Source organism: Oryx dammah, unplaced genomic scaffold (genome assembly GCF_014754425.2).
Source record: "Oryx dammah isolate SB20612 unplaced genomic scaffold, SCBI_Odam_1.1 HiC_scaffold_8, whole genome shotgun sequence".
Classification (NCBI taxonomy): Eukaryota; Metazoa; Chordata; class Mammalia; order Artiodactyla; family Bovidae; genus Oryx; species Oryx dammah.
In genome coordinates, this window is record NW_024070192.1 from 10,861,848 (window position 1) to 10,888,178 (window position 26,331).

The 26,331-nt window shown below is 54.6% G+C and overlaps 1 protein-coding gene across 11 annotated transcripts in view; it reads left to right on the forward strand.

Moving 5' to 3' along the window:
- Window positions 1-26,331, forward strand: part of ENDOV (endonuclease V) — an 81,033-nt gene that overhangs the window by 8,518 nt on the left and 46,184 nt on the right. For 2 of the 11 annotated variants that reach the window (XM_040244785.1, XM_040244775.1), the window contains 5 exons: window positions 611-723; window positions 1,594-1,662; window positions 1,974-2,102; window positions 5,519-5,577; window positions 7,095-8,257. In XM_040244785.1, the coding sequence (XP_040100719.1) occupies window positions 611-723; window positions 1,594-1,662; window positions 1,974-2,102; window positions 5,519-5,577; window positions 7,095-7,326 (602 nt within the window). In that variant the 3' untranslated portion in view covers window positions 7,327-8,257. Of the gene's footprint in view, window positions 1-610; window positions 724-1,593; window positions 1,663-1,973; window positions 2,103-4,659; window positions 4,734-5,518; window positions 5,578-5,985; window positions 8,258-11,671; window positions 12,492-26,331 lie in introns of those variants that run through there. The other 9 variants (XM_040244781.1, XM_040244783.1, XM_040244779.1 and 6 more) reach the window with 9 other exon arrangements.

A 26,331-nucleotide genomic window follows, 5' to 3' on the forward strand; every position in this document is an offset into this window, starting at 1 on the left:
GTGCCCCACCAACACAGGGGAACTTTGACCCAGGAGAAAACCACCAAGGGGAAGGGGCTGTCATACCCTCAGATATAAAGCTGGAGGTCAGGCAGCAGAGGGAGTCAAGGAGGGTTGACACTGTGTTTTCAGTGCCTGCCCTGGGATCCTGTGGGCCCAGAGCCACCCTGGATGCTAGTGCAGGACCAGCAGGCCAGCCCTGGGCCTTGACCCCAGTCACTGTTACCCTGGCCTCCTGGCAGGAACCCCAAAGAGCTGGGGCAGTTAGGGCAGAGACCCAGAGGCCTGAAGGTAGCCACAAACGGAGGGGAGGATGGAAGGTGCCAGAAAATGAAAGGAGAAGCAAGTGAAATGTGTGAGCATGTTAATTGTAATTAGGCTCCTAATCTAGTCAGACGGAGGGAGGCATCCATCCAGCCTGCCAACCGGAAAGTTGGGGAAGAGGGCCAGATTCAAGGTCAAGGTGGGGTTCTGAGGCCTGTACCCCCAGTCTTTGCCCACCAACAGGCCTCCATTGATGGGAAGCTCGGTGAGGCTTTAGTGTGTCCCCCACCCTGACTCCTGACTGCTGGGCTCACTGCCCCAGCCTCATCTTCCTTTGCCCCTGCAGGTTTTGGGGTGGCCTGCCACCTTGGTGTCCTCACAGACCTGCCTTGCATCGGGGTGGCCAAGAAACTCCTGCAGGTGGACGGGCTCGAGAACAATGCCCTGCACAAGGAGAAGGTGAGGGGGCCTGTGTGGCGCGGGACACAGACTGCCCTGCTGTGGGCCGGCTCCGCTGGGACACTCTCTTCCCATCCTGGGTCAATGGCCAGATTGAGGAGACCAGAGTTGCTCGTGGGTGGTGGGCCATCTCTGGAGACCCGGAACTCCTCTCCCAGCTTCTGGGCACACGTTTGCCTCTCCTGCTCTGTCCACCTTGACCTGCGTGCTGCTGTGGCGCCCACTGGGAGCAGAGCCTGTAGGTACTGGGCATTCGGGGCCTGTGCAACGTTCCGTGCTTTTCCTCCCACGTGGAACTGGGGCACCTACCTGCCTGGGGCATCCTGTCCTCTGGGACCCTTTCCAGACGGGGACAATGATATGCATGGCTCACCCACCTGGACAGCCGACTGGGAGCAGGGATCAATTGTGTCTGTCCTATCCTTCCAGCTCCCCATGCCTGAGTGGAGCACGTGTGTGTTGAGTTGACGGGCTCCTGACCCACTCAGCGAGCCAGTCCCTACCACCCGAGAAAGTTTGTCAGATTGAATCAGAAGTGCTCAAATTTGTAGCAGGAGAGAAAGCAGCAGGAAATCAGCAGCCTCGAGCGGGTTGTGGCCCTGTGTGTACACCATCCTGGCACTTCCTCACCCCCAGCAGTGGGTGGGCTACTGCCCCGTCTCTGCTGCAGGGTTGAGAGGAGAGCATCTTGTCAGGGTGGGACAGTGCCGTAGGTGGTGCCTGGAAGCAGGACCCACTCACGGGATGGGCCCTTCCATCTCCTTGCTCAGCAACTGCTCATGGTTTGAAAATGAGCAGGCTTGCCTTCAGCCCTTCACCAAGAAAGGTATTCTCCAAGTTTTTTTTTTTTTTTTTTCCTCTGTTTTCCAGATACAGCTCCTAAAGGCTGGAGGAGACTCATTTCCTCTGATGGGAGGCTCCGGGACCATCCTGGGCAGGGTAAGTGGCCAGGGGTCTGTGCCCTGCTGAGGCAGACCCCTTAGCTGGGCCCTGGGTTAGCACCCGTGTAATGTGTGTACCCCAGACCTTGCCACTCTGGCTGACCCTGCATCTTTACTTCCTCCCCTCCAAAACTGTGCTGAGGGGGCCTCTGTGTCCTCACTGGCCCTATCCTGTCTCCAAGACAAGCAGCAGGAAGGTGCCCTGAAGGTGCCGCCAGTCCCCCAAGCCCCTGCCCGCCAGCTGAGATGTGTCAGTCCTCTCACCCACAAAGCTTGCCCAGCGCCCTGACCTTACCCTCTCTGTCACAGGCCCTGAGGAGCCATGACCACAGCACCAAGCCCCTCTATGTCTCTGTGGGCCACAAGATAAGCCTGGAGGCAGCTGTGCGCCTCACCCACAGCTGCTGCAAGTTTCGGATCCCGGAGCCCGTGCGCCAGGTGAGTGAGCTGCCAAGTGGGTCGGCTAGCGCATAGCACCTACTTTTCCTGTGCCCTTGGGTCTAAGAGCTTGCCACAGGCACCTGTGGGAGAGTCTGTTTGGGTCACATTGGGCCCTGGAGGGGAGGAGAGGGGCCTGGAAGGTACAGAGTTCCCAGGACTCATCCTGGAGCCCTGCCCTGCCTGGCCCTGTGTTCAGCCTCTCAGCTTCCTGCACCCTGGGTCACTGGGTGAATCAGCTGATGTCAGCTCAAATGCCAGCCCCCTGAGGGCCCAAGCTGCCCAGCTGGCCTGGGAGGGAGCAGCTGTTCTCAGCTGGGGGGCCCCTGCAGGGCCACTGGGCACAGCTGAGGAAGACTTGTGCCAGAAATGCCAATCAGGCCACACCAGGCACGTAGCGCCAACTCGAGGCCAAAGGGGATCAGAATTCTCATGGACAAGTTGGCCCAGCCAAGAAAAAGCTTGGTCTGCTGTGCTGGAGATAGAACCTCACGCAAGACGCCCTTGGGCCACCTTGCTGTCTTGGCCACAAGGAGGTACCCAAGGGGTACAAGTTCCTAGAAAGCCCGTGAGTCGAGGATCTGTGGGAAGCTGCCCTCAGGGAGAAGCCTGCTGGAAGAGGGAGGGCAAGGGCAGTCCAGGCTCGAGGATCAGCATTTACAAAGACTGTAGGGCAGGAAGGAGTTTGATGCCCAGAAACTAAGGGGAATGTATGGCAGGAGCCCTGGCCTGGGGGAGCAGGTGGAAGCCGGTGCGCGTTGCGGCAGGTCTTCAGGTTTACCACAGGGCTTTGGGTGTGATTTGGGAGGGAACTCTGTCAGGTTTGCCTTCCCAGCAAGGTCTGAGGCCTGTGCTGCGTCAGCTGGAGGCAGCCTGGCCGAGGGCCCACCCAGTCTCTCAGCTCGGCACCAGCTGCTTTGCACACCCCGAGAGCCTGGGGTTTGGGGCCTCCCGCTGCTGGTGTACAGGGTGGCCTCCAGGTGGCAGCAGCAGCATGCACATGACTGCTGAAGCCCACGCCGGCAGCTCCAAGGGCTCCACAGAGCCTAGGCTCCTAGGGTGACTTCCAGGCAGACGTGCTGAGCCCACAGCCTCAGCCTCCCTCTCTCCCTCCCCACACAGGGTTTGTAGATGCATAGGTTCTCAAGCTTGTGACATGTGTCCGGGCCCCAGAAAACCTTTCCTTTCCCATTCCCACCCACCTGTGCAACCTTGTGGGCAGGGGTTGGGGCAGGAGTGGGGATGGGAACGAGGACCGAAGATTTCTTCCCAGGCTCTCAGAACCAGAGACTCCACTGAGCTGGCACTATGGGCAGGTCTTTGTCCGTCTGCCTCTCTCCTTGCCCCAGAGTGGATGATCACTGTGTCCTTGCAGGTGGGGGCATACCTCATAAAGTGCCATCAGCCCCTCAGAGGTGGGCAACACTGTGTGTGTACTCTTGAGAAAAATCAAACATCTGCATCCAGGAGCCCACCCACCCTGTCGCTTCCAGGAAAGGGGGTGGGGTTCCTTCAGTGGCACTGGCCATCTCTTGATCTGTCTTCCTGGGCCCACTCACCTGTGTACATTTGGCCCTCCTGACTGACTTCTGGAAGCTCAGAGGAGAAGCTGAGAGAGGGGTTTAAGGCCGGCTCCGTTGGTCACAGGCCCTTTTTCCCCCGGCCAGGCCAGGCTGCTTTAGGGGAAGGGAGGTGGTACTGCCTCACATCTCCAGGGCCTTTCCCACCTGGATACCCTGCTGCCCACCCTGCCCACTTGCCCGTTCACTCTGAAATAGAAGCAGTCAGGAGGATTAGCTGTTGTGTCCTGTAGTCCTGTGGCCCGAAGTGGGGCTAAGCCCATTGGAGGTGGGATCAGGGGCCTCCCTGACGCCAGGCCCCCTGGAAGGGGGTCAGCTAGTGGGAGAACCCAAGTGGAAGGTTTCTGGGGGGCCCCTTCAGGCCTGATCGCTTCTCCCCAGGATGTGTCTGATACCAGCCTGTGGCCCACAAGTCCCCTTTGATTCTGGTGACTCTGCAGAACTTTCCAGACACTTCCCCACAGACAGAGTTAACAGCTAACTCTACCCAGCGTTAGGCATTAGTCGCTTAGTCGTGTCCGACTCTTTGCGACCCCATGGACTGTAGTGTCAGTCCATGGAATTCTCTAGGCAATAATACTGGAGTGGCCATTTCCTTCTCCAACACTACCTAGAGAGCCAGATGAACCAAAAGTGGGGACAGACAAGCTGGGCTGAGGATAACCTTCAGAGAAGAGAATTTTAGCAGGAAAAACATCAGCTCAAGCAAAACATACAGGGAAGCACAAGCTATAAGCCCACTGAAAGCCAGCTGAAACAGGAGTGGGGCACCCAGCCGATTCCCTTAGGCCATCAAGCACCTTGACCAGAGGGCCTGGGCATCCTGGCACACACACATGATGGGGCTGCTGCTTCTTGTCCTGAAGGTCGGGCCCCTGTGGGCTTTCCCAGGAAAGGCCACCCTTCTGGGTGAGGACTGGTCCAGAGGCCAGCATGGGACCGCAGCTACCGCCTCTCACTCCAGCCCTCCTCCCCAGGCTGACATCCGCTCCCGAGACTACATCCGCAGGACCCAGGAAGTCCAAGCGGTCCCTGCCCTGCAGTCGGGGAGGTGAGTGCTGGGCTGGCTGGGTCATGCCCACGTGGGGCCATTTCTGGTGGCTAGGCCTCTCTCAGTTGTGGTGCTGCAGCTCAGGCCAGACATGCAGGGCCAGGCAGCAGACGCAAAGTTCCTGAGGGGACAGGAGAGAATGCTGGGCACCAGTGTGGACTCCATGTTCAGTGCGAACTCTCCAGAAACCCTCATAGTCCACTGCTTACCTCCCACCCTGGCAGCCCCCGGCTTACCTTGGTCCATTTGTCTGTGAGGCCCTTGGGTTCCACAGAAAGGGCAAGGCAGTCAGATGGTCTCAGCTCACAACCTGGTTCTGCACCAGCTGTGTCATTTGCTCTCTCCAGGCCTGTTCCCTCACCTGTGTGGTACACATTAATTCTCATCCTGCCGTGTGTGTGCAGGAGCTGCTTGCTTAATCCTGACAGCACTTCCATAAGACAGGCACTGTGCTCACTTCGCAGATGAGGAAACTGAGGCAGTGAGGTGGCAGCCGGCAGCTCCCATGTCAGGCCTGTCCTCTCCTGCTCGGAGCCTTTGGCAAGCACAGCATTTCCTCTGTGTTCCCTTCCCCTCCTGGCCTGCGCTTGGCTAAGCTGCTTTGAGGACTAGGGGGGACCCCTGAACTCTCCCAGGGGTAGGGGTTGGCCATCAGGATCTGCCTTGCCCTCTGACCTGGGTCCTCAAGCCCCTAAGGATCCAGGTTGGCTCAGCTTCCAGAGACCATCTGGGAAGTGAGGAGGGCTCTGGTGTTTGATGCTGTCATTTCTTGATGTCATTACCAGGAGCAAGGAGGCACAAAGGCCAAAGGTGTGCCCCCAAGGAGTCTCAGAAGAGCCTGCAGGTAAGGATGGGCTCCTTGAAGCCCAGAGCTGAAGCCTCTAGGCCCAGGAGCCCAGGGGCAGTAGGGCAAGGGCTGGGGGTGGCACTGAGCTAGATGCCAGGTAGACTCCTGGGCTTTCTGCTCCAACTCATCTTTGGGGACTGAGGGAATGGCCTACAGAACAAGTAGGGCACCCATGCCCGAGGACATGGGGATGCAGCAGGTAGAGCCATTCTCAGATGAACTGGGGCGGCCACCTTCCCCTGCTGCGGTCATGGGGCCTGGGGCCCAGAGCAAGCTCAGTGGAATACAGCTCACATGGCAGGGCACCAGATCCAGAGAACCCGTGACATTAATTTCCCAAGAGCACAGGAAGGGATTCAAAGTTCACAGGGAGTTTTCTGGTGTTTTTGTGTTCTGTTCTGGAAGTGCCCAGGTGGGCTTATGGCTGCCAGACTATGCATACATCCACACCTTCTCCTGGCTCATCTGCTCCTCTGAGTGCACGTGCTGCTTTTGCTTCGTGATCACTTATAAACCAGGACCCAGCTCCCTGCCGACCTGAGCCACTCCTGCTTTGCCCAGGGAGGGTCTAGACTGGGGTGGCTGCTGTTGGGCTTGGCCCCTGGCTGCCCTGCCGGTCTCCAGCCTGTCTGCTTCTGGCACATGCAGGGCCAGGAGAAGGGCAGAAGAGCTGCATCTTAGCCTGGAAGAGGCTGAGCTTGGAGGAGACATACAGTGGCAGTTTAAGCTGAAGGGATGGGTGCCAGGCGGAGGGCTGGAACTGGTGCCAGAAGGGGTGGGTGTTGGCATCTGTTGTCCTGGCCAGGGTCTGTGAGGGTGGACAGCCCACCGCGTTCAAGTGCCAATAGCTCTCCCCCATCCCTGCCAACTTGACGCACTCTGCCCTGCCAGCCTCTTCACCCAGAGGCCCAGCCTCAAAAAGCATCTCCACCTTGGGAAGCAGCTCTGCCTCATCCCTGACTCTGGCCCTTGACCGGCCATGCCCCTCAGTGTGAGCTAAATCCCAGAAGGCCACACGGCTCCACCCACAGCCTCCAGTCCTCCACCTGTCAGCTCACCCCCAGGCCCCCAGGTTCCCTAAGAACTCTGGGATCTTTGCCGAGAGATGTGAAGAGTCTTTGAAGGCCTTTCTTGCCATTTATACTGCCTCTCAAGAAGGAGCTGCTTGTCATGATTTGATAGCCTGGCACAGAAACCCAGGGAAGCCTCAGGTCTTAGCACTCCCTCTGTTCTCTGCTCTGGTGTCTCTCCTTTCACTCATGATGAGAAAGGAGCTCTCTTCCAGGCTTGGGCTCCTAGGAGAAGCAAAGAGGACAAGTGAGCAAGGCATCCAGCTGTTTGGGGCTTGCAGGGTACTGTCCTTCTGCTTAACCTCTGCTCTTGAAGCCCATTGTTAGGACATTGCAGTAGGAAACAGGACCATTCCAGGGTGGGGGGCTTCTGGGTACAGAGGACCTCCTGGGGTCAAGTGGGCTGCTGGGTGCCACTCACATGCTTATGGTCTCCATTCAAAGGCTTGCTGGGCAAGCAACTTCTGGCATGTTCCACAGGCACCTCCAAGGGGACTCCTGCAGGCGGGAAGGCCTGTTCCAGATTCTGATCTCCAGTCCTCCCCAGATGTCCACATGGGCACATCTTTCTTCTCACCTCCACTTCCACTGTCCACCCAGTCCTGGGACTGAAAAAATACCTGCTCATCACAGCCAGGGGTGCACAGGGAGCCCCACCTCACCCCACCCTTCCTAGCAGGCCCTGGGCCATCTGCCCACTCACCCCAGGCTCCGGGATATTGTGGCTTTGGAACCTGCACCTCTGTACCTGTAGCTTCTGACTCCCTTGTGCTGGCAGTGCCCCTCCTGCTTCGGGTCTGTGTCCTGCGATGATCCAGGCACTTGTTTGATCCAGTTGGGGGACTGAGTGTGAGGATCCATGTGGAGTCCATGCCGGCGGGGCACAGTCATTTCCCAGTGAATGAAGAATGGAGGGTGTACGGCACCAGCCGGGCTCCACACTGAGGCATTAGTGGTCAGAGGCAGGGACAGCCTGGGATCAACCAGGGATCAAACCCACAGCCCCTGCACTGGAATGCAGAGTCTTAACCACTGAACTGCCAGGGACGTCGCCTTTCATTTTCTTGATTGCGTCCTTTGAGTGAAGGTTTTAAAATTTGATGAAGTTCAGTTTATCTATTTTTCATTTTTTGCTTGTGCTTTGGTGTCATAACAATGAAACCATTGCCTAATCTGATGTCACAAAAATTTCCTCCAAGAGTTTTGTAGTTTCAGCACTTTCATTTGGATCTTTGACCCATTTTGAGGTAACTTTTGCATACGGATATTTTGGTCTTTTGTAATTCCATATGAATTTTAGAACCAGCTTGTCCATTTCTGCCCCCTCAGAAAGGCAGTTAGAATTATGATAGTGATCGCACTGATCAATTTGGAGAGCACTGCTGTCTTAACAGTATTACCTCTTCCAGTCACTGAACTCAGGATCTTTTCACTTATTTATATCTTCTTTAATTAGTTTTAACAATGTTTTGTGATTTTCCTTGAACATATCTTGTCCTTCCTTTGGTAAAATGTATTACTAAGTATTTTATTGTTTTTGATGCTACTGTTTTATTTTTGAATTGCCCATTGAAAGTGTATAAAAATACAACTATTTTTGTATCTTATATCTGACAACTTTGCTGTACTCATTTATTAACACTAATGTGTGTGTGCGTATGTATGTATGTATAAGATCATGTTTTATGTGAACAGAGAAAGTTTTATTTCTTCCTGTCCCATCTGAATCTATCTGTTACAGAGGTAGAGAGTCAGGTGCCTGATCTTGGGGGAGAAAGCTTTCAATCTTTCACCACAGAGTATGATCTTAGCTGTGGGTTTTTCAACCTTTATCAGCTTGAGAAAGTTCCTTCTATTCCTAGTTTCTCTGTGTTTTTATCATGAAAGGGTGTTGGATTTATCAAATGTTTTTTCTGCACCTTTGAAATGATCATTTTCCTTCATTCTGTTAATGTGATGTATTAGATTGATTGACTTTAATATTTTGAGCCACTCTTGCATTTTATCTTGGAATAAATCCCTCTTGGTCATAGTGTATAATCCTTTTACTATGCTGCTGAATTTGATTTGCTAGTATTTTGTTGAGGGCTTTTATATCTATATTCATAAGGGATACTGGTCTGTAGTTTTCTTATCTTGTGATGTCTTTGTCTGGCTTTGATATGAGGGTAATACTGGCTTCATAGAAGAGTTAGGAAGTGCTCCCTCCTCTTTTCTTCTTTGGAAGCATCTGAGAAGGATTGGTGTTGATTCTTGTTAAACCTTTGGTAAAATCACAGTGAAGCCATCTGGCCCTGCGCTTGTGTTTGCTGGTAGGATTTTGATTACTGATTTAATCTCTTTGTTATCGGTCTATGAAAATTTTCTGTTCTTGAATCACTTGATAGTTTGTGTATTTCTAGGAATTTGTCCATTTCATCCAGATTATCTAGTGTGTTGGTGGCATACAATCGTTTGTGAAATTTTCTATTTCTATAAAGTTGGTAGTAGTAGTTCCACTTTGTTTACTGATTTTAGCAGTTTGAGTCAGTCTGGCAGTGAGTGGTTTTTCTAAGGAGTGCTCTCCTCACCCTCACAATGCCTCTGTAGTGCCCCTGGCTTGAGTGAGGAGTGGGAGGGCAGGGTCCCCTGCAAGATTCACAGTCAGGACTCAACCTAGCTCTGCTTTCAAGGGCTTCCATCTCTTCCCACAAGCCCCAAAGACTATAAATCCCACCCCATCAGAATCTATTTATGGCCCCACCTAAATCCTGGCCTGACCTCAGAGGTTCCAGGCGAAGCAGTTGAAGGATAGCAGAGATTGGGTGGGCTGAGTGGGGGCTTAAGCCTGTCATGGAAGGCTTATGGGTGGAGGTGGGGGTGGGGTGGACATCTGAACTTTAAAGAGACTAGCTTCAGGTACAGCCTGGAGGAAGAGAATCTGTAGCAGTGCTGGGACCCATTGGTTCCTTGGTCCTGTCTCCTGGCCACACCAAGGCCATATCAGAGATGAGAGGAAGAGAGAGAACATGTCAGCAGCTTGCTGGGATCCCTGGCTCACGCCAGGGTGGTGGGTGTGGATATAGCCCTGTGCATCTCGGAGGGGGAGGCCAAGCTGGGGGTTCATGTGGAGGGGTTGGAAAGATGGAGGTAGCGCTGAAGCAACTGAAGGGAGCCAACGTGGAGCCTGAGGGCCTGCTGGCTGGGGTCATTCATGGGAGAGCAGGAAAGCAGTGGGAAGGGGGGGGGCTTGGGGGTGGCATGTCCTGCCTGCCTCTCCCCCTGCCCCCAGGGGCTCTGCCCTGCAGAAGGCTGCACAGGAGCCTTAAGTGCAGTGGCGTCTGGGCTCCTTCCCACAGAGCCTTAAAAATAGGGCCGAGGTGATATCCATCTTCACAGACCACAGCCTGCCCCAGAACCAAGAATAAGTCTCGAAACACTCAATAATTCAAATCAGATCCCAATAGATCTTCCTGTTAGCCCAGCAGCCTCTGTGCCTCTTTCCCAGGTCCCCAGGGGCTGAGCCTGGAGGCTACCACAAGCTTGTGGGCAGGCCTGGCCATTCCAGGTCACATCCAGGGCCCTCATGGCACCTGCCTCCAGGACCCTAGTGTGCCCACCCTCCCTACTTTTGGAGCAGTCAGGAACAGAGGACACCCAGGCCTGGGAGTTCTTTATGATCGGGTCAAGGCCAGGCCACAGGGAGGAGGCCTGGCCATGTTCCTAGCTGCCCCAAGGATCCCTCCCCTGTGCCTTTACTTTCTGATCACAGGTATTGACCTGTTTGAGCTTGTGTCTGAGCCAGGCTCCTTGGCCCCTTTGATCACACCTCCTCCCCACTCCTAGGGTCTCTACCCTCCAGGGCTCAAGGGTCAGTCTGGGCTGCAGGGGAGCCAATCCCCCAACTTAGACCCCAGTCACTGGTACACAGCCCTTGGGGTCTGCTTTCCTCCTTTGGAAGGGTTCCCTAAGGGGCTTCACCTGGGGCTCTGTGGTCTGATGGGAACACCTGGGGACAAGGAAGCAAGGCCCTGGGTTCCAGCCTAAGGCCTCTGCACTTGCTGGGTTGGGGGAGGTGGGGGTTCCTCATCAGCCTGGCCCACCCGCTGCAGGTTTGGCCCGGCCCCAGTAGTCCCTGTTGCACTGCCCTGGCGAGGCTCTGCATGGAGTTTTACCAAATTATTAATCAAAGGCACAGGCATGCGGCAGCGCTGACATCCAAATGAATAGTACACTGGGTAATTAGGAGAGGTGTCATGGAAATGATGGAGCACAGCCCACTATCCCCATTTCACCTCCCTGGGAAACAGGAGCAACTTCTGGGTTTCCTACCATGATGGGCAGCACTGGGGGCAGGGTAGGGAATGCAGGCTGGAAGGGCCAGGGGCACAGCTGTTGCTTGTGGACAGGGCTGGGTGCCCCCCAATCTGATTCCTCTCCACCCAACCAGCAGAAGACCTGGGAAGGGGGCAGGGAAGGTGGGAGGCAGACTAGTGGAGGAAGAATGCAGTCCCAAGACAGACAGGTAAGCCAACCTGGATTAACTCAGAGAGAGACTGGGGAGACCGCTAGAGGCTCATGGTGGAGCAGGGGAGGACTGCAGCACATGGGGTGTGGGTCAGGGGTTCTTTCCAGGAAGAAGAGACAGCTCCCTAGGCCCTTTCTCAGGGCCGCAGGTGCCCAGTGGAGAGCTGGGAGTGGAGAGCAGGCTGGAGTATTTTTGTCTTTTAGTTACTTAAAGCGCACTGGTGTTTTGGTGTTTTGTTGTGTGTGTTTTTTTTAAACCAGGGTTTTAAATATGCATAGTTTAAATAGTCAAACAGTAATGAAAATCCAGTAGATCCTAACCCACCCACTCCTCTCCTTTCTTGACTTCCCCTGCTGAAATGCAAAGTTTTGTTATTTCAGTTTTTAGGTTTTTTTTTTCTTTTTTCTTTTTTTTTTTTTTTGGTGTGGGGGTTGTTTTTTTCATATTTACTTCTAAATTCCATGCTAATGTTGCCTTTCTTTTTTTTTTTTCTCTTCCTTCTTTTTTCCCCTAGAGTTAGAAATTATCCATTGATTTCCTGCTATGGGAGTTGAGAGTTTGTTTCCTCTCACATAGCCCCCCACACACTTTCCTTCATCTTCTCATTTTCACTGAATCAGAATTCAATGTCTGCATTATTCTTTCTTGGCACATACTATTCATAGCTGAGTAATGTAATATAGTTACATCTCCATTTTTGTACAACCTCTTGTTTTTCCTGCACTTGATAATTTCCTTATGTTTTTGGCTTGGTTATTTTCTGTGTATCCATTAGTTATTCTCAAACTCTGCAATAGAAATATAAATCCCTTTTTGGTACGTTAAAAGCATCAGGCCATCTTGAATTTATTTTTTTTCTTGGAGCCTGTGGTAGCCAGCTTCCAAGATGGCCTCTTGGGGCTGATATAACCCCCTGGCCACACTGAACTAGGTCCATCTGTGTGACCTGTATGAAGGTGCAGAAGTGAAGGTGTGTCACTTCTGATGCTAGGCCTAAAACACACTGGGACTTTTTTCTTGATGGTGTCCCCACCCTCCCTCTTCCCGCTCATCATTCACTTTGAGAGCTGTGTTATCAACTGCTCTGTGAAGTCCACATGGCAGAGAACTGATCCCACCTGCCAGTCGCCATTTAAGGGTGCCATCTTGGAAGTACACCCCCCACCCCTTATCAAGCCTTCAGGTGCCCCTGGCCCTGGCCATCGTCTTGACTACAACTTCATAAGAGACGCTGAGCCAGAACCAGCTAGCCCATCTGCTTCCAGGTTCCTACCCCTCAGAAACCATGAGAGAATATACCTGTGTTCTGAATAATATTTCAGTCCGCCAAAGCGTAACTAGTATTGTGTCCCTCCTTCTGTACCCGCCTGACTCAATTGCCTTTCATATCTGGTGCACACCCAGCACCAGGGGCCTCTCTCACCCTCATCTCACTCCTATGCTGGCTCCGTTGTTATAACGGATGCATTATCTGATTTCTTCTTCAGAACCACAACTCCACCCTAACACCACCCTAGAAACTGGCAAGACCAGGAAAGAGGGATTTTTAAGTACCCAGAAGTGTCTTTGTTTCAAGACACAGGACACTGTGACATCTTTCAGGAGTCTGTCCACAGCCTCAAGATGAACCTTGTCGTCCTGTGTCTCCTAGATGGGTGGGAGATCTCTGTTTCCTCCTCTGGGCCTTCTGTGTTGTGAGGGAAAGCCACTGCTGTCCACGGTGCTGAACTCAATGCCATCATGTCAGCCTGGGCTGCCAGCCCAAGATGCTGGATGGCCTCTACTCTAGCTTTCCTCCTCTTCCACCGGGATCCCCTCTGTCCAGGCCTTGCCTTTCTGCATTGTGCTGTCTTCCTGCCCAGGACTTCTCACTCTTGTGAGCAGACCTCACCTGGGCTCTGCAGACAAGCCTGAATCCTGAAGTAAGGACCTGTAGGTGTTTGAGCTGAGAGCTCTCTGGATTACATGTGACAAAACCCAACTTAAACCACCTTAAGCTAATAATAGGGGCTTGTTAGTTCACTCCAGGGCAGAGCTGGCTATGTGTGGCCTGGCTGCAACACACGTCTGCCCTGTCCCTTTGACCCAGGGGGCCTCCCCTCTGGATGCTGGATAGCTGGCAGCAGCCCAGGCTTTCTTTCTCCCCTGTAGTGTTCCTGGGCGAAGTGTGTCCCTCTGTCCCAAAGACTCCACTTAAAAGCCCCAGGCCTAGGTTCTGGATGGACTGTGATCATTGCTTAATTTGATCACTGTGGCTGGAAGGGAGCGGGGACCAGGTATCCAACCTGGAGCCAGGGAGTGGAGTCAGCCATAGTCCACCTCATGGAGGGGCATCCGTCTGTGGACAGTGAGAGCACTGTCATCAGAAGAAGGTGCACCTGGTTGGAGAAACCAAGGGAAGGGGATGCCAGGACATTCCGTTCCTAAACCCCTCAGAAAGCACCACCTCTTCCCAGCAGCACCCCATCTTGTCTCCGGGTAATTCTCTTCCCATGCCAGCAGGGAATAGCATGATTAAGGCTTCATTATTAACTTGCCAATCTTGTTTCTGGGGCACAGACGTTAACGGCTTAGGGGACCCAGTTGGCATATAACGAGGTCTCCATGACAAATTACTTGGGTATCAATTAACTATCTAGGGAAATGTCAAGCAGGATCCATCATGCTGGCGACGAGGGACAGCCAGTTAACTCAGAGAAGTCAATCTGATCCAGGCCGCGCAATCGCCTGCCTCAGCCTCCAGCAGGGCTGGGAATGAGAAAAAGGGTCTGGGGTGTGGGGCGGGCCGGACCTGGCCTCCATCTCCCTGGGACACACTTCTGTAGTCATACCGGTGCACTCAGACCATGGCTGTCACCTTGCAGCCTGACTCTGTCCATTCCTTCATTCATTCCACAGCCACCTGCTAGGTCGGGCCTGAATTAGTCACTGCTGGTCAGGGGGTGGGACAGTGCTGGGAAAGGACAAAAGTGCAGGTGGCCGATGGCTTGTGTAGCCTCTGCAGGATCCGAGATGCCTGATAAGAGCAACCTCAGGGAAGGGTAAACTCCACAGGGGTGAGGGCAGGGCAGGGAGGTAAAGGAGGAGTGACCAGGCCCTGGGTGGCAGTCAGGTGGCGGGCACCTAGGGCAGTGCAGACACAGAACCAGCACCCTGGGCCAAGTGCTCGGAGCCTCTGGCAATGTACTGGCAAACCTGAGCAGAATTCAGCTACCTGACTCTTGAGCCGTAAAACTTGGAGACAGTTGCTTAAAACTTTTCTAAGCCTGTTTTCTTACCTGTAAAATGAGGCTAATAATCCCAGTTCCCAGGAGTTTTGTGAAAGTGAAAGGGGCCCTGTGTAGATGTGCCTGGCCCAGTGCAGGTGCTGAGTTTGTCTCCATCCTCCTCCCTGCAGGTGAAGCCTGGGTCCTCTGCTGTCTAATGGGAGGCTCAGATGGAGCACATGCTGGGGAGAGGCACAAGTTGAGGCATTTGGCCCAGGAGGAGGGTATTCTGGAGGAGGTGGTGTGAGCTGGCCAGCGGGCCCACAGGCAGAGACAAGGCTGAGAGGTAGGGCTCATGGACTCTGGACACCCCCACACGGTCACACCCTGCCTTTTGGGTTTTGCTTGTTTTCAGGAAAGCATAGTGGTTACCTAGAGATGTGTCCCCCTGGTGAGGACCAGGGACCATGCTCTGATCCCACCCTCTTCCCATGCCTCTGCCCATGCCATCCCCCCACCTGCCTCACCCCTCTGGTAGTGGAGACCCAGTCCATGATAGCCCCTACCGCATGTCTGCTCAGCTGGTGACGGGCAGCTGCCATTTTCCAGCCCCCCAGCCATGGAGCCTCATGCTTATTCATGACGCTGACATATGGCACCTCCATGGGGGGCACAGGGGGATCGGAGCAAGCTGCCAATTGTGAGAGTGCAACGTGTCCCCATTCGAGCCCTGCTGAAGCAAAACAAACGCAAGATGTGAGGGGAGCAGAGGCGGCCCGGGGGCGTGCGTGTGTGCCAGTGCTTGTGCTTGCCTGCACTGTGTGGGTGCTGGGAGGAGGGGAGAAAAGCAAAGGATGAGGGTGAGGGAGAGGGGGTTGCTGCAGGGCTTGTTGTGGCTTCTGGGGTCTCAGTTAATGGGGCTCTCGGAGGCCAAGCTCTCCATCCCTCTGCCCCAGGCAGGCTGGCTGACACCAGCCTAAGACAGTTTCACCTCTCTCCCCGTCACTTCTCACACAGGACACTGGGCACGAGCCCATGAACAAGATAAGGGCTTGGCAGCTGGCAGCCCCATGTGCGGATCCTTGAAATGTTCTAATTCTTTCCAGAATCAGGAAAATCTAGCTAATGTCAAGTCAGAGTCCATAGGGCTCCAGACTTTGCCAATTTCTTTTCCTGTTTTTGTTGAGGGTGGAAGAGTGGGTGTACCACCTCACCTCAGTGGATGGGGCACTGCAGCCCTCCAACAGTTCCCTCCCCCAGGCTGGGCTGACCCTCTAGTGCTCCGCTGGCCATCCATGGGCTATCAGACTCTGCCCCTGGGCTGGGGAGGGCAAAGCAGAGGTAAAGACCAAGCTCTTGGGGTCCTCAGCCAGCCCTTCCCCACTGGATCCAGGGCTAGAGGCTGCTGCCATGGAAACAAGGCTCTTTGCCAACTGGCCACATGCATCCTGGAAACAGTAGGTGAGTCCAGGGACCAGTGGATCCAGGAACTGTGACCACCCCTCAGGAAGCCCAGCTCTAGGGTCCCTTGACCCTGCTCTGCCACTTGCCCCTGTTGGTTGTAAGAACTCAGGAGACAGACAGGAGCTTGCTGAGGGAGCTGGGGTGAGGCTGGGGCCCAGAAGGCCAGGGGGCCAAGACAGACCGAGTGAGGAGCCCTATGAGGCCCAGGTGAGGGTCCTACACTCGTGCAGGAGCTGAGTGCTTTGAAGCCTCTCCCCTAAGCCTTCATACATGCTTTGTGCAGTGACTGGCCCTGTGGGGTCTATCTGTGGGGTACACCAACCCCCTCACTTTGGGCCCTCCCCAGGGAGTCAGGGAGCTGTAGAAACCTGTCTCCCAAGGGAGCAGCCTGCTGGAAAGCTGCCTATCCAGCAACTCTCTCCAGGGCCACTCTGATTCCAGGCTCAGACATCTTGGTTCTTGGCCCTGGTGAGCTGTCTGGATGGCCTGGTCTCGCCTTGGGTGAGGGGCCCCTGCCCCAGCCTAGTGTCACGTGAGCCCCGCACTGGGCTGGCATGCTCTCGTCCGGCAGGCGCTGGGCCACACTTCAGGCACCACTGTGCATAAAGGCATCTGCTGCTCACTGTCTGGGGCAGATGGGCTGCCAGTGAGCTAAGTGTGTGCGGGGGAAGGGGTGCCATAGGAACCCCTTCCCGCGGTAGCGTGGGGGCGGGAGAGACAGGCGCCCGCCGAGGGAGAGCGGGGAGCGCAGGGAGGGAGGGGCTGGGATCACATGGGCTCCTGGTTTGGGCTGAGGCCCGTGGTGCTGGTTCCTGGGCCAGGGGCTCAGGAAATCCCAGCACAACCACCGATGGGAGGGGGGACTGGAAGCACTGGCCGAGGCAGGGATTCCCCTGGTATCACTGGGGGCATTGGGCAGAGGGCCTGAGAGAGCGAGTTTGGATCGTCTTCAGGGTGCCTTCCAGTTCCTAAACCCTGAGCTTCAGCAGGCTGGGGGCATCCTGCCATCTGAGGGGCCTCCTGTGAGGATAGGAGGATGCCAGCGCCGTCTGCTGTGGCTCCCAGAGAGGTTTTAGAAGTGCTGCGTGCCGGGTGCTGCCACTCTGCAGAGTGGGACTCGGTGCCTGCTTCTGCAGCCCCTCCTGGCCGCAGCGGGAACCATGCAGTGTGGGTCCTGGCAGGTGATAGGGGCAGCCTACTGGACCCTGGACCCCCAGGGCCACTGGGAGGTGTGGAAAATCAACAAGGAAACAGCCCAAGACCACCAGTAGCCTCAGCAACGCACTCATGGGGTACTGGAAGGGGCAGGGGCAGGAGTCGGGGAGGCCCACTAGGCAAACGCTAGAATCCTGCTTTGGAAAACCTTAGGGCTTCTCATTCATAGTGATGGTGAGCAGAGTCACTGGGCACACTCAGCACCTCCTTGGGTATCAGAAACCACCCTGAGCACTTGGCCCCATGGCCTTCAGTAATCGGCCCAGGAGTAGGGGAGGCAGCCGTTACCCCACTAGACAGAGGGGGAGACTGAGGCTTAGAAAGATGACGTGGCTGGTGGAGGCCTGGGGGCCAGGTGGTGGCTGAGCTGGGAATGGAGCTGGAGGCCAGCTGGCTGGACAGTCCTAATGGTCAGCTCAAATGCCTGGGCATCCCATGGGATGGGGAGGGTAGATGCCTCGACCCTCCACACTCCAGAAGCCCAGGGGAGGGTGCCAGGTGGGCCTGGAGTCCCCTCCTCCTCCCTCTATCCCTAGGAGGCCCCCACCCCACCCCTGCAGCCGCCTCCACCCGCCCGGCTGCAGTGACTCAGCTCAGCTGTTCCTCAGCCGCTCTGCTTGCTGGTGGTTGCCTTTCTTTTTCTTTCCCAACGTGTGACATTGCCATTGTGCTGTGACACAGTGACTGCCTCTGCCCAGGAGCACCCATGGTGCCCCCCTTGAGATGGCCAAGGTGGCCAGATGGCCAGGCCTCACCCTCAGACCCTGGTCACGGGTAAAGAGACTGTCACCTTCAGAGCAGGCACAGTCCTCACCTTAGTTCCACCTGACTTGGGCACTGTGCCGGGGGACACCTGTCCAAAGTCACCCTCTGCAGCTACCTCACGACTCAAGGACCTGTGTCCTTGAGGTAGGTGGGGCATCAAGAGGCCAGAAACCCTTCTAGAGAGGGTAACCCAGAAGGGACATTTCAAGAAATGGGTAAGAAATGGAAAGATGTGTCCTGGAGAAGACTAGGGCAGGGCATTGCCCATTACCAAGGCCAGGGTTGGAGGGGCAAGTTACAATGTAGGAAGCTTCTCTGATACTTGGGACTGTCAGTGGAATTTTTGTTAGGCGGTGAGCTCACTGTTCCTAGAAGGATTCAAGCCCTGACATGGACAGGATTCTTCATGGGATTGAGCCCAGTGTGGTAGAGTTGGTAGGAATAGCATTAGAAGCTAGAGCTGGACATTTGGGGTGGGAATCTCAGGTTTATATAAACTCAGGCAAGTCATTAGGCCTCTGACAGCCTCAGTCTTCCCTTCTGTAAAATGGGGTTACTATCTCCTTTGCAGGCAATAGTGAGGATCTAAGGAGACAGTGTAGGACAAAGGGCCATATAAATGGTGGAATGTACACAGATGTTTTTATATTCTAGTTCTGACCCATGCATCTTGAAGGTTCTCCATCTCTGACAGCATTTTCTGCCAAGGATGGGAATGAGCCCCATCAGAAGAAAGGGCCCAAACTCCAACAGGGAGAATTTGGGGAGGGGGAAAGGATGGCTCTGGGAAGTGGGAAGTCAAGAAATGAGATTGGGGGACCCACCCTTTCCCTTGTGCCTGGGGAGGAAAGGCAGGGCATCTTCTCTTGCCTCCTGGACTTGGAGATCTTGGGGGTCTGGGGCACAGGGGCACCTGGGAGCCCTCAAGAAGATGGGCTGTTCGTGGTGCCTGGCCTTGGAGAAAAGACAATGTTGGGGACACCAGAGGTGGTGGAAAGCTCTGTCTGGGCAGCCACAGCTGACTCGAGGTTTCAGGAGCCAAAAGGAGATTTGATGGTCCGGTGAATGCTGGACTAGGACAGCTGGTTTCTCCTGCCTGAATGTTCCTTCTGCCTCACCTCTCCCCCTCCTCCCTTGCCCCCTTCTCAGTGCTCATTTCTCATGCCTGTTGGAGTGGATTAAGTGGGGCCCCCAAAAGATGGAATCTTGAAGCCTCACACCGTGACCATATCTAGAATAAAAGTTTTTGCAGATATAACCAAGTTCAAGATCTCAAGATGAGATCATCCTGGATTAGAGTAGGTCCTAAATCCAATGTCAGGTGTCAGAAGAGAAAAGCAGAGGAAGATTTGAGACTCAGAGATGATTCTGAACTTGGAGGCAGAGACAGGAGTGGTGCACCCACCAGCCAAGGAACACCAAAGGTCTCCAGCAGCCACTGGAGACTGGAAGAGAAGCCTGGAATGGTTTCTTCCTCAGAGTGCAGCAGCTGCTGGGCGTTTGGGCTGCTAAAGTCCTCTGTGAACTAAAGGGGTCCTGAGGTGGCTGCTGGTTTGCGGGGTCTTCCTGCCTTGCTGGTATTCCCTGACTCCCTTGCAGCTAGAGTGGGGGCATGTGACCTGGGCTCCACCAACCAAGATTCACCTGGGCAGACTGACTCAGAAGCAGGCAACACCAAAAAACTTATCCTCCTGAATCTTTTCTAGCAAGGGTGGCGGCAGAAGGCCTTTGCTTTGGGGCATCAGTGCCCCATCGTGTGGGCTGCTGGGTCTGCGCCCAATGGGGAGACTATGTGATTGGGGTGTTGCTCCTGGGTGTGTGGCCACTGGGGAGAAACTTTCTTTTCCGTCAAGCTAGCCAGAGTGGGTCCTATACTGCTGGTTCTGAGCAGTAGAGGGGGTAAGGAGACCTCTGTCCGTGGGGCAGGGAGGTCATGTCCAGAGAGAAGCTCCTAGAAGCCCTTCTCCTGCTAATCCTGGCTGGATGGGAGCTGACCTCTGTCCCAGGACTTTGTGGGACTGGAGTTGGCCAAGAAGTCCATGGAGATCAGGGGGAGGAGACACAGTCTGGGCTGGGAGCACCTGGTCAGGACAAGGTGGCCCTCGATTCCCCCACAGACTTTTCCCTGGGCTTGGCACCCACTCCCCATTTCATCCCTCCTCAGGCCCCCTGTCCTCCTTCTCTCCCCTACACCCTTCTTGGAAATGAAGTCATCTGGAAAAATAATCAAAAAATAGAAAGAAAAAAAAAAAGCTAAGAAAATGGGATTTTTTTCTCCCCCTTCAAACATTTGGTAAGGCACCTCCCACACAGATGAGTGTCCACCGGGGCCTGTTTTTGTCCGAGGGACACTCAGGCCTGAACCTCTTGGGTGTATAAGCCAGGTGGGCCTCCCCACTCCCCATAATGCAGGCTCCACACTGGACCTCTTCTGGCCAGCCAGGGTCAGCCCCTGAAGCCTGAGACCCCAGGTGATACTTTCAGCAGAAGGCCCAGAAGCCCCTGAGGCAGAGGCAGGTTAGGAAGAGAGGGCAGGAGGGTTTGAGTTCAGGGGGAATATTAGCTCCCAAGTGAGGTCTCTGTCTCCAGTCTCTCCTGTGTTCCCACTGGCCCACGCTTTGCCGCAGAGTTCTCATTTGTTTATTTATAATTTAAACTCAGCCTGCTTCCAAGAAAGCTCAAGGCACTTGCTGAAAAGCTGCTTCCACGAGCTGGGATGTGCTCTGTCAGCTTTGGGCTAAAGCCCATAGACACGACCCCATTGCTCAGCCTGACTCCCAGGCCCCCTGGCCCCTGCCACCCTGATGTGCACCCTGCTTCCAGACACATCCTCCCTTCCAGGGCAGCTTGCTGGGATGACCCCGCCTGGGGTGCCTCCTCCCATCTCGGGACCAGCCCCTTCCTCCATGGTCCCTTCTCTGGCTCCAACTGGAGGGTCCCTGGGGGTGTCTGCACCTCTTTTCTGTGTCTCGGCCATCTGTTCTGTCACAGTCTCCTGGTACAGGCTGCTCCTTTTGCTCCCAACTGAACTGGCCCAACCTTTGAAGGGCTGTGACCAAGTCTCGTCACTGTTGCCAGTGATGGATGATATGATGGTGATGGTGGGGGCTCCCCTCCACGTCTGGAATAGTATTAGGCCTGGGGCACCACATCTCTTGGGCATAGGTTCCCACAGCTGAGGTATAGGAAGGGAAGGGCCTGTAGGAGAGCCTGGTAGGGGAGAGACTGCAGAGGAGGGCAGGGGTCACGCTGATGGCCTCATCTACACGCCAGGTAGACGCCAAAGATGATGTTTTCTTGTTTCTTCAGGACTCAGTGACCAAGTGTGACTCCATACACCTGGGGGCATGGCGGGGAGGGAGGACCAAGTGCAGTGAGGACCCCGGTGGCTACAGTTGCATTTGGCAGCCTCATTTCAAACTTCCCAGCCCAGCTGGGCCTCAGGACTTCTTGCTTCCTGCAGGAGGATCACCTTGATCCTGGGTCTCCCTTCCCTCAGCTTTGCGTTCTTGGGCTCACTTTTCCATCTTGTGGCAAAACAAGCAAGTGTGGGCACTGCCCTGGCTCCTTTTCAGATCCGTGCAAGCCAGGGCCAGATAAGGGGTTTACCCAGGACAGCTTGCAAACAGCGCTTCACTTCTCCAATCCCCAGTTCCTCCTTCATAAAATGGAGCTAATGTCACTGATCTCACTGGGGGTGCTGACAGGCAAACAAGATAAAGCCCCCTAAGTATACATATGCTTCCATCCCCTCTCAGAGCCTCAGTTTTCCCATCTGTAAAATGAAGCCCTCTCAGGCTGTAGATCCAACTCCTGCAGAGCAGGTTGGATGCCTCTGCCAGCTGGGAAGGCACATCATTAGCAAGGGGCAGGGGTTGCCCTCCTTTCCTACTATTTTTGAGTTCAAGATCCCACTGGACTGGCATCATCAGTTGTGGCCTATGTCCCTCCCTCCCTCGGCCTGAGCAGACACAACCTGGCAAAAGGAACCCTGGCAGGGCCCTTGGGGGTTGCCCTCAGTAAGCCTCAGTGGCAAGGGCGATGCCAGGTAAGCCATGCCAGGAATGCTCGGCCACTTGGCAAGCACAGCAAAGCATGGCCTTTCCCTGGTTCCGGCTCTCCTCCCTGCTACTGCATTCCATGGGGCCACAGATGCCCTGGCTGTGGGGGTTGAGGCAGACCAGATGTCCGTTTCAGGCCACCATGCTCCACGCCAGAAGGACAGTACAGCAGGGCCCGATGCTGACGCAGCCCTGGAACCCTCGACTTTGGCACTAAGAGGGAAGCAAGGGCAGGAGAGCAGGTGCAGAGGAGCCACCTGGCCCTTCTCCTGAAGGAAATGCCTTTGAGCCATAGACTAGCCCAGGAGCATCTGGCTGCTGGGGTGGCCTGTGCCCTGCTCCCCATGAGGCTGGCAGCATATGGCTGCCTTCGCTCACTCAAGCCACACACCAAGCAAAAGCCCCTTTCCCATTGCCCACACCCACAGGGAAGCCAGTTGTCTGGACACTTGGATGCAATTCTGGGCAGCCTGGATGCTTGTCTGGCTTCTCGCCTGAGAAGCAGCATCCGGCCCTGGGAAAAGCACAGGCTTCTCAGCTACCAAGAGCTGAATCCCAGAAATCATGTCTGCGCAGAGGAGAGACCAGTAATTGTTGTTTATGGTGCACACTTCATGCCAGAAGAGCCCCCCGGACCACTGGGAGGAATTCTAGAGACCCCATTCTAGAGGGGTCCCACCCTCTTCCACTATGCCTCAGATGCCCATTCTCAGCACTGCACTCTGTGTGGTGGTAGTCACTTCTCTGTCCCTCCCACCAGACTGAGAACCTTGAAGGCAGCACCAGACCTTCTCACACAGTTCAGCAGAGTGCCAGGCATGTGGGAGGGACAGCCAGCAACAGCCAGTGACATCTGGAGACCAAAGGATTCTGAGCTGAGGATGACAGTGTTTGGAGGAATAGGGCTCCCAGAGGCTCCTTGGGCCTCCCACAGAAATGGGAGCCCACTCTTTGGGAGTAAGATGTCAAAAGCAAGACACTTGGCACGTGGGCAGTCAGCTAGTCCTGGCCAGTTCTCCTTCCAGAGAGGGTCACCCAAGGGATTCAACACCCTTAGGGAAGATGAGGAGAGAAGACTCCTCATCCACCTGCTAGTCTGCAACAACTACTGAGCACCTGCTCTAGTCTGAACAAGACAAACTCTTGGCCATGGAACTTTCAGACAATATAAGTACATTATCAACTGTGTTGGATGGTGATAAGACCTGTGGAGAAAAATCAGGGCAGGGAGGATGGGGAATGTGGGGTGTAACTTTAAGCAGGTAGTCACCTCACTTAAAGAGGCGTGGCCTAGACAGAGGAACCAGCAAGTGGTTGGGGGGAGATGAAGCAAGGTCAGTCACGAGTGAACAAGGCTGAAGTAGGGGAGCAGTGGGGTAGAGGCAGACGGGGCACAGCCTTGACAGGGAAACCGGGAACCACCAGATGGAATATGGACTGAAGGGCGGAGTTGGAAGACCCGGCGAGAGGTTGGGCATTACTCAAAGCGACTAAAGGTGGTCCAGGGTGGTCGCAGCGGAGGAGGGACAAGGAGCCTATTCTGGTCACATTTTACTGGCACGGCCAGCAAGACCGGCTACCCCACCGTACGCGGGAGTAACAGTCCAGGAGGCCACCCAGGCCGGAAGCCTCGCCCGCGCCCTCTTGGCCTGCGCCGAACGGAAGCCACGAGGCCAAGTTCTCGCGAGAGCGCCTCCTGGGTCCCGCCCCTGAAGCGCCGCCAATCGCCGCGCGCCCGAGGGCGTTGCCGTGGCAACCGCGCCCGGCGTCTGAGTCCCGCGGTCCTGCCCCAGAACTTGGCCTCCAGGCCTCGGTATCCGGGTGCTCGCGCGGCCTGGGTATCCCCGTTACCGCGATCGGGGTCGCGGGCGTCCTCCTCCCCAGGGCTCCTTCTCAGGAAGGTTCAAGGGCAGAAGGCCGCAGAAAATCCAGTCGATCCCTTTAACGTTGTCCTAGCATTTTACATCCTCCCGGTGTTGAGGAGCCAAGGCCGACACCACCCACCCCTCGGTCAGAGGGCTACTCCACCTCCCCCGTTCATCACCCACCCTCAAACATCGCCGCCCCCTCCGCCCCCATTTCCTCGCGGAGGAGCAGGTCGTGGGGAGAGAATGGCTCTAGGCTGCAAAATTCCTGAGGACAGGGACACTGTCGCAACACATCAACTGTCGGAGGAAGGAGGAATGAAAGCACGAGTACTAAGTCAGTGTGAACTTGAGAAGGAGTGTTTGTTCCTTGGGTTCACCCAGAACCAAATCTAACTCAAAGGAAAGTTACTGCAACTGGGAAAAAAGCACAGTTGGCTGGAGAATTTGGTTTAAAAATAAATAAATAAAATTTAAATTACATAACCAACACATGTTTGGTGTAAAACACCAAAGTATAAAAATCCTTGATCCCACCGCAAGATATAACCACTGCTGACATTACAGAATATTTTCTTCTAGGCTTTTTTTTTTTTCAATATATTGCATATACATTTTTTTTCCAAATAAAATTATATTCATGTGCTACAGTGCCCCCATGGACCCTCATGTGTGGGAATGGAGACTCCTGATGTGATTGAAGAGTTTTCCCTCCCTAGCATCCCTGTTTCTTCCCCAACACACACACACAGACACACACACACTAAGACTCAAGGGCACACATGTACACTGATACAACTGATACCAATGTAGGCACCGGTTCCCTGAGCCTTCCTGATAACAGAGGGGGTTCTGGAAGTGACAGTGGGCCCTCCATGCTCTGTGATAATTTCTACAGTCAGTCCCAAGTTCTCTCTGCCTTCTAGGCTAGGGGTGCTATCATAGGAGACAGGGTCAGGATGGGGCTTGAGGAATCTGCCAGTCCAGGGAAGGAAGTTCAGGCAAGCAGGCCTAGCCAAGGGCTCCATCCTCCAGGTGTGAGAGTCCTCAGAGAAACAGGAGAAACAGCCAGGTCAGATGAGGAGGCAGCGAAAGCAACCAAGCAAAACGCCAACAGTTTGCCTCTGCCATCCCTGGGGACCACTGATCATGCTTTTGGACCATGGGTTCTCTGAAGGAGGACCGCACAACTCACCCACCCACACATACACATCCCATATGGTTTCATCAGACAAGGAGACATGTTATATCCTGGTACTTTGAAAGAACCCCCTTAGCTAGCCCACCCTCCAAGGCAAAAGTTGGAAGCAATACATATGTGTGCTGGGACAGGGGAGGCAGATATGCCTCCTACCTCTGAGCTGTCTTTCTAACCTGGGAGCCAGTTATTCACAGGTCTGGCCCCTTAGCCCTCCTGGCTGAGCACACACAGGGTCATGGGAATGACATCACCATATATCCTGATCAAAACATGGGACATTTGTGTAGAGCCTTATGTCCTGCCTCCTTGGTGCCTGCCAGTGTGGATTGATCTTGTCTTTTCCACAGACTCTTGTCTTTTTTTTTTTTTTTGCCTCTCTTTAGTTCCCTGACCAGGGATCAAACTCGGGCATTTGGCAGTGAAAGCGTGGAGTCTTAACCGCTGGGCCACTGGCCAATTCCTTCCACAAACTCTGTCTTTCAGGGTGTCTTGAGTGTGGTGGCTCAGAAAGGGGGAGGCTAGGCACCTATGCGCTGTCCACTAAGATGCTGAAGCTGATGCAAACAGCCCAGTCTAGCTCGCTTCAGTGAAGTTCTTTTCTCAGAAGCTCCTTAGAAGGTGGTTGTAGGACACAGAGGCTGTCCATGTGTTCACACTCACTTTTTCCCGCCCTGCAGGTGGAAAAAGCCCCCTCCCGCACCAAGTAGCCACAGGGAACCCTGTTCCCTATGCCATCACTGACAGTCCACAGAGAACCTCCTGATGGGTCTTTAGGACATTTCTTTCGAAAATCATGTCACACTTCTCCTCTTAAAACCATGCAGTGACTTCCCATATTATTCAGAGTAAAACCCACAGTTCTTTCCTTGGTGTATGAGGCGTCGGTTACCTCCTATCCGAGGACCCCTAGAACACAAGTGCAGAGCAGCAAGACACTGTGGGGAGCTGGGGAGTACTCATAGGGATCAAGGGTGATGCCATGGTAGGGTATCTTAGTAATTTGTGTCTAGGAGGCAGGAGAACTTTAGCAAAGTTTAGGCTAAAATTGGCAAACCCACTCCAGTCAGCAAGGAAATGGGGCCTGAGGGCCATTTTTAGGTCTGGACAGAGTTCATGTTCTGTCTGTGTTCAGAGATGACTGCTGAGGCCTCTTGTTTCTGTCTCCAACCATCTTGGCCGTGTCTGATAACAGAGACATCATTGAGCTATGAAGTTTTCTGCACATCATCGAGGAGAGCTGCTTTTCTCCTTCTCAAGCCCCTGTGTGACCTGACCCTCCCCCACCCCAGCTCTTGCTCTCTCCTGCCATGCTGCCACCCCTCCAGGCCCTCTGCCTGGTCTCTCTGCCCAGGGATCCTCCCCTGCCCCACCTTACTCTCTGTCCCTTTATCCTACCT